Source organism: Sprattus sprattus (genome assembly GCF_963457725.1).
Source record: "Sprattus sprattus genome assembly, chromosome: 7".
Classification (NCBI taxonomy): Eukaryota; Metazoa; Chordata; class Actinopteri; order Clupeiformes; family Clupeidae; genus Sprattus; species Sprattus sprattus.
Window position 1 is genome coordinate 4,868,080 of NC_137926.1, and position 6,449 is coordinate 4,874,528.

General features: G+C 43.4%; 1 protein-coding gene across 1 annotated transcript; it reads left to right on the forward strand.

Moving 5' to 3' along the window:
- Positions 1 to 775: 775 nt before the first annotated feature.
- btc (betacellulin, epidermal growth factor family member) lies at positions 776 to 5,552 on the forward strand. The gene is made up of 5 exons (XM_080842458.1): positions 776 to 1,030; positions 1,690 to 1,794; positions 3,115 to 3,232; positions 4,424 to 4,570; positions 5,010 to 5,552. Exons 1-5 carry the CDS (start codon positions 991 to 993, stop codon positions 5,140 to 5,142), a joined length of 543 nt encoding a protein of 180 aa, XP_080698584.1. The 5' UTR covers positions 776 to 990; the 3' UTR covers positions 5,143 to 5,552.
- The last annotated feature ends 897 nt before the right edge of the window (positions 5,553 to 6,449 follow it).

Sequence of the window (6,449 nt, forward strand, 5' to 3'; positions counted from 1 at the left end):
GCAAACCTTTTTGTGGCCAAGTGAAGAAACGCACCTCTGTTGTCTCTACAGACTTGGGTTTTGCCTGTGCTAAATGGCTCGTTGTCTGGGGTCAGCCATGATAAAGTGCATCTTGTGTGTGTGAGCTAGTGCAGGCGCGTGGAGGCTCTGCCAACCACACATCTTCTCAGCCTCTCAGGGGGAAAAGTCCATCGCTTCGTGGCCAATGAACACAAACACAAACTCTGAGCAGTGGTTTATCAAGCATATACCGAGGCACTCCTTATACTGGCTGTTAAATTAAGAGGCGCCGACTGTCTAGATTGGCGCGAGTTTTGACTTGGGTCAATGAAGTGCCCAGTTTCTGTTCTACTTTCCCATTGTATAGGCTAGTGTATTCATGTCGCTTTAAAGGGGTGTGTTGTATAGGCCTAGGCTATACTTGCAGATCAGATTGATCGTTGAGCACTGACATTGAATTTGAATAGACTTCATTAGGGACTTTTTTTCTGTTCTACAGCAATCTCTTTTAACGAGGTTGTTTTTTCTGTCTTTTCTTTCGTTCCCCCTCTGTCTTTCATCTGTATAGGCCACGCTTTTCTTTACCTGTATCACCGTTCCAATTATTCTGTTTAAGCTAGTGTAATTTCTCAGGAATTTCGGTCCTCCTTGGTTTATTGGGCCCTGGATCTAGTGCTCGAAGAGGTGGGTGGAGTAGGGACTAAACAGAGGGGTGGGGGTTATGGAAGTTTCGGTAACACCACCACTCAAGCTGCAGCACTGTTGAAGTGTTCCCCGTGGTCACCTGGCTAGCGTAGTTAAAACGTTTTAAAACGCAACTTTTCCAGTTCTCTAAAGAAAGCCTGTCTTGGGTTTTTCATTGGATTACCTTATCGCGGCCGAAGCAACTGTGGAGCTCTGAGCATTCTCCTGCCATATTTGGGTGTGAGTGGCGATAGCTGAGTGAGGAAAATGAAACCTGGAGTTTTAGAACACCAGCTCTGAATACCAATGGAAAGGCCTGACAAACTCATATTTGTTCTAATAACAGGTAAGACACCTTTTATCTTTGAATATATATTTTTACCCATTACTTCTAGTCACCGGGTCTTTCAGGAAGCACATATAAGACTACAAGGTGACACATTATACGTTGCACCTTTCAGACATTACTGTAAACAACACAACCTGATCATTTGGTAAAGTTCAGTTTGTTTTGATCGTGTATCAATCTGAAATGAAAATATGCGTAGTGACGAGTTTCGCGGTCGCGTCATTAATCATTTATTAAACAGTACTCCATTGCATCTGCCATGCATTGACCTACGTTTAATTTCACATAAGTCAGCGAAGAGTTAGCTGCCTTAACACTGGTCTTGGAATTGTAGGCTGTTGCTTTCTCTGTAACACTAGTTGCATCATGTGAAATCAGTGCCAGTGAATGCCACATACAAAATTAACTGATAGAGGATATTAGACAAAATCCCTGAAGGGTAACAGGTCTTAAAAAGTCTAATATTTGGATTGTGGTAATCCTAATGTTTTCAGTGTAATACAAAGTTAATTATAGTGTGTGTGATACATTCCTCATTCCCCCGTGACCTTTGCGTTGAGATTTTACGTGTGTTAAGCAAAGACAGACTTTATCCAGATTTGTTTATCTATTTGTGAATTGTGCCACCATTGCTTTTGTTTGTTTTCTGGCTGTAGCTTTAGCCCTTTGCAAATACTCCCAGGCTGAATGGAATGCAACAAAAGCGCCAGCAAACAAGACTGTATCCTGTAGTCCCCATGACAACAGCAGCAACTGTGCAGGTACAGATTCTCTGTATCTTCTTTGGCCTCCCCAACACAGCCACTCTCTCTCTCTCTCTCTCTCTAACTCTCTCTCTCTCTCTCTCTCTCAAACTCAGACAGCTCTCTGTCTTAATCAGAACAGTTTTTCCCATGCCCAAGTTATGACCTTGTGCATTCATACACTTCACATTCTTCCTTTGATACTTTCATCATACCAGTCTTTGTACTTTGTGGTGGGGTCAAGGATTCATTAGTGCATGAGTTTGTGTCCATCGCTGACGGTTTACTTCCCGAGCCTTCGCTAGATTGTGGCCATGTCCGCCCTCTGGCTGATGGTGTGAAATGTAATACTCTTTTCATGAACCAGGGGCTTGGCTCCTCTTTGTCAGATGGAATGCATGTGTCTTGGGAAACATTGAATGGAGCTATTGTATCTCCAAAGTGTCTAATTGATCAATACGAATATTAATAAGCCATTTATACAGTGTTACGAATATGACTCCCAAGATCATTCATCGCCAAATAATATTAAGGGTGATGACATTTTGAGCTTCATTTCGAAGCTTTCCCCTGAAATGTTGAGAGTAGGTTCATGTTTCCACTAGTTGATGTGAAGATCGCATTACACGTGGGCTCTAAGTAATTAGACCCACTACAATATAACTTCCTGGTCATTCTGAAGGCAGCCTCTCAGGTTTCCAGGGAGACATCTTTTTACACTCTCTGGCAGGTGCTAACAACTAGCAGAGCTAGCTGCATACTCTCGGGAATGACCTCTACCTTATAAACATCAAAACAAGCAGTTCAACTCTAACACTGCACTCCGCTTCAGTATGAAGCCATTGTACATAGTCACACTGAAATGTATTCAGAGTCACTGTCTGCACTACCTACAGTGCTTCAGTCTGTAGCTGAGCCAAACTAAATTAGTTTTATATCAGAAAACAGATGTGAAACCTATTTGAATGACTAAAGGTGTAGTTATAAGATGTAGTTATAAGATGTATGTGGAAGGGTAGGGAAACTCTCATAATGGTTTCTTTCAAAATCAGGTTAGATGTTAGATTTCTGATGTGTATTTTCAGCCTTTACCCTTTTTTGAGGTGTTAGATTTCTGATGTGTATTTTCAGCCTTTACCCTTTTTTGAGATTATTAAATATGTATTATCTACCATAATGGCCTTGGGTGTTGGAACACACTTTGAATTATGAACTGGAGAGTACAGCACCACATACAAAATGACATAAACAAACTACAAGAAGTGATTTAGTCTGTTAGTGAGCCATGGTGGTAGCTGCGTCAGTGCTGTGTAATCATCACCTCATCCTCTGCTGCAGTAACCAAGGAGACCCACCCATGGAATGGACACTTCTCCAAGTGTCCGGAGGAGTACAAGCACTACTGCATTCATGGCAAGTGCCGCTTCGTCGCGGAGCAGAACGCTCCGTCCTGCCGGTGAGCTGATCGATCTACCCGACCTGTGTGTGTGTGTGTGTGTGTGTGTGTGTGTGTGTGTGTGTGTGTGTGTGTGTGTGTGTGTGTGTGTGTGTGTGTGTGTGTGTGTGTGTGTGTGTGTGTGTGTGTGTGTGTGTGTGTGTGTGTGCGTGTGTGCGTGTGTGTGTGTGTGTGTGTGTGTGTGTGTGTGTGTGTGTTGCAGTAAGCAATTGCAGAGAGAAATATACTTTTCAAAACGATTGTTTTTATTTGCTCCCAGAAGACATGGTAACAGAAAGACATAGCACTGGTGGATGGGTAGGTAGGTAGGAAGGTAGGAAGGCAAAAATAGTTTTCATTATTTTGTAGCTTGCAGCAATACCTGACAATTAACACATCCTGTGTGATTGGATCTGAAGTCAAACAAAGAAGGCTGCCCAGCAGAAATCCACAGGGTACAAAATCCATGAATGCAAGTCCCATAAAGGAGGATGCCTAGGCCTCCTCACAACCAGACATACCTGGCCTGAGGGTCCAGGAAATGAAAGAAGGCAGACAGTTTATATGTGTTTTAACCACTTTTAAATCACTTTCAGATCAGCTAAGTTATTGAGTGTATAGAAAAGACTGAGAACAACACAAGGGTTGCTGGACAGAAACATTTCTTCATAGCTCATGAAGTCCCTGTTTACTCTTTTGCCGTGTAGGTTACTGAAAGACAATTGTATTTCAGTTTCAGTGTAATTTGGCAAAGTGTATTTACTTTCACTCATGGTCTGCATGACCTTGTCCTTTATATTATTTCTTAAAGAAGCATTCCGGATCAATTGCTATTCGCTAACGATATCCTAGTGGCTAAAACTAACGAAATCTCTTGAAATGTGCTGACTTTGACATTATGACAAATTAGTTACTCAACAACTGTCCTAACACAGTTAAAGCAAGACGGCAAATAAGCAACTTACTAGTTCGGCAGACAGTAGAAAGCCGGGCGGCGTCAGGCAATCTTACATTTAGCGGTTATATGCCTATGGACCCTGGTATAGCAATGGCACGGAGGCGATTCTCCATATTAAAAGTAATTGTAGCGCCCCAATTTTTTACAAGCTGTTATTTTAAGGTAAAACTGCTTATCCTAACCCTAATCCTGAAGTATAATCGTTGCATACTGTTACTTTAAAAGTCATTTTTTCTGCTTGTGCTCTGTGGAAGGTGTGGCAGTGGATACACTGGTTCCCGGTGTGAGTATATTCAGTTCGACTGGTACATAGGAGAGAAGAGGCAGATCATCATTGCCTGTGTGATCGCTGGGCTGGTTCTCCTCATCATCCTCCTCGTCTTCATCTGCATCTGTACACAGTGAGTGGCCCTCTCTCAAGTTCGAATGTGTCTTTGCATTCAGTTCATGCACGTTTGGTAAATATGTTTGTGTGTTCGCAATCAGTTCATGCACGTTTGATAAATATGCTTGTGTGTTCGCTATCAGTTCATGCTTGTTTGGTAAATATGCTTGTGTCTTCGCATTCAGTTCATGCGCGTTTGATAAATATGCTTGTGTGTTCGCTATCAGTTCATGCTTGTTTGGTAAATATGCTTGTGTGTTCGCATATTGTTTAGCTTCATTGATGATGGATGATACCAGTGATGAAAGAAGATATTAGTGATGAAGGAGGATATCATATGATATAACTTCTCCAGCCAATTTGATGAGGTGCTGTGAAGGTATAACGTTTGGATTTTTTGCCACCATACCATTTGTCATTAAAGCGTTCTGTTTTTATGTGCTTATGTTTTTCAGTCGGCCTAACCTCTGCAAAAGACAGAAAAGAAGGGCAGGGAATAAAAAGGACGAGATTGAAAAGCTTCACACCATAATCTCCAGTGAGGCTTCAGCTCCGGCTCCAGAAACCGAGGCCACGAATGCGGTGTGAGGCGGTACACGCAGCTTCCCTGAAGTCATTTATGTTGCCTGGGTGGCCATATCATCAAGAATTCATCATTGAAGATTTCCATTTTCCCTACCAGTCATATTTTACCTTGGGGGAAATCAATCACATCCTTTTGCCCACTCCTATTTTTATCGCCAAAACACACACACACACACACACACACACACACACACGCAGTGCCACACACACACACACACACACACGCAGTGCAACTCCCTCAGCTGTCAAAGAAGGACCTGGAATGGAAGCAAATTCCTGTAACTTGGCAGTACTCCGAGACTGAGCTGAGAGCGTCAGCTCATCTGGAGAGCGTATGACACGATCTTTCCACACCCTTATATAGAAAACCAATGAAGAAGAAGAGCACTCCGAGCTAAGTGCTTCTCTTCGTCAGGTCCAAAGCGAGGAGCCTCCCGGTCTCAGTTCTCATGCGGGAGAGAGGCATTTATCCACACCCCCATGCTGGCTCTCTCGCGTCCTATTGGCATGCGGACGACCCTGTCTTAACAACGAGAACCAGACAAAGTGATGTCTTCACTTCAGCCTTGGACGCTTGAAGTGACGTGTTGATTTGACAGTCGTCGCTGTCGAGGGCAACAAAGAGACAGCGAGAGAGCGCGAGAGAATCCTCAGCCTTCAACGCGAATGACTTTGTCATTTACTTGTCAGTGGTGAAAATAAACGGAATGCACAACATGTAACAATGCACAACAGAGGGTTGTCACTTGCTGGACAAGCTGATGGTCCCTAGAATTGAAAGTGTGCACCCCCCCCCCCCCCCCCCCTACCCCCTCGCGCCTCAATTTTAAATTCTCATTCAGCCAGAAGAGAGCATTTGGATGCGTGCAGTTGTCTTTGATGCTAATATCTGGAGTAGATAAAGACGAGTGAGTGGGTGACTGTATGACGACAGTGAACTGAGCTGTTCATACCGCAGCACAACAGCTGCGGGGAAATGGGATTAGCACGCCGCCACGGGGAGATTGGCTGTCATGGAACGAAGACTAAAGGCCTGAAAGCACGTATGTTTCGCCGGGACTCGTAACATTCTCCTTCTCCTTTCACACCCGAGGCTGTTAGTGTGAATACGTTAACACTTCCAGACTTCGGCTCTTCATGTGATTTTGTTATGTCCTGATTAATCAAGTCGTGTGTTTCACATAGTGCTTGTTAGAGTTACAGATGTTTCACTTATCCGTCTCTGGCAATACAAAAGGTGTTGTTTGTGTTGTCAAGTGTTTATTATGAAGCCAATATGCTCTAATAAACAAACAACGGCGGAGGAAGTA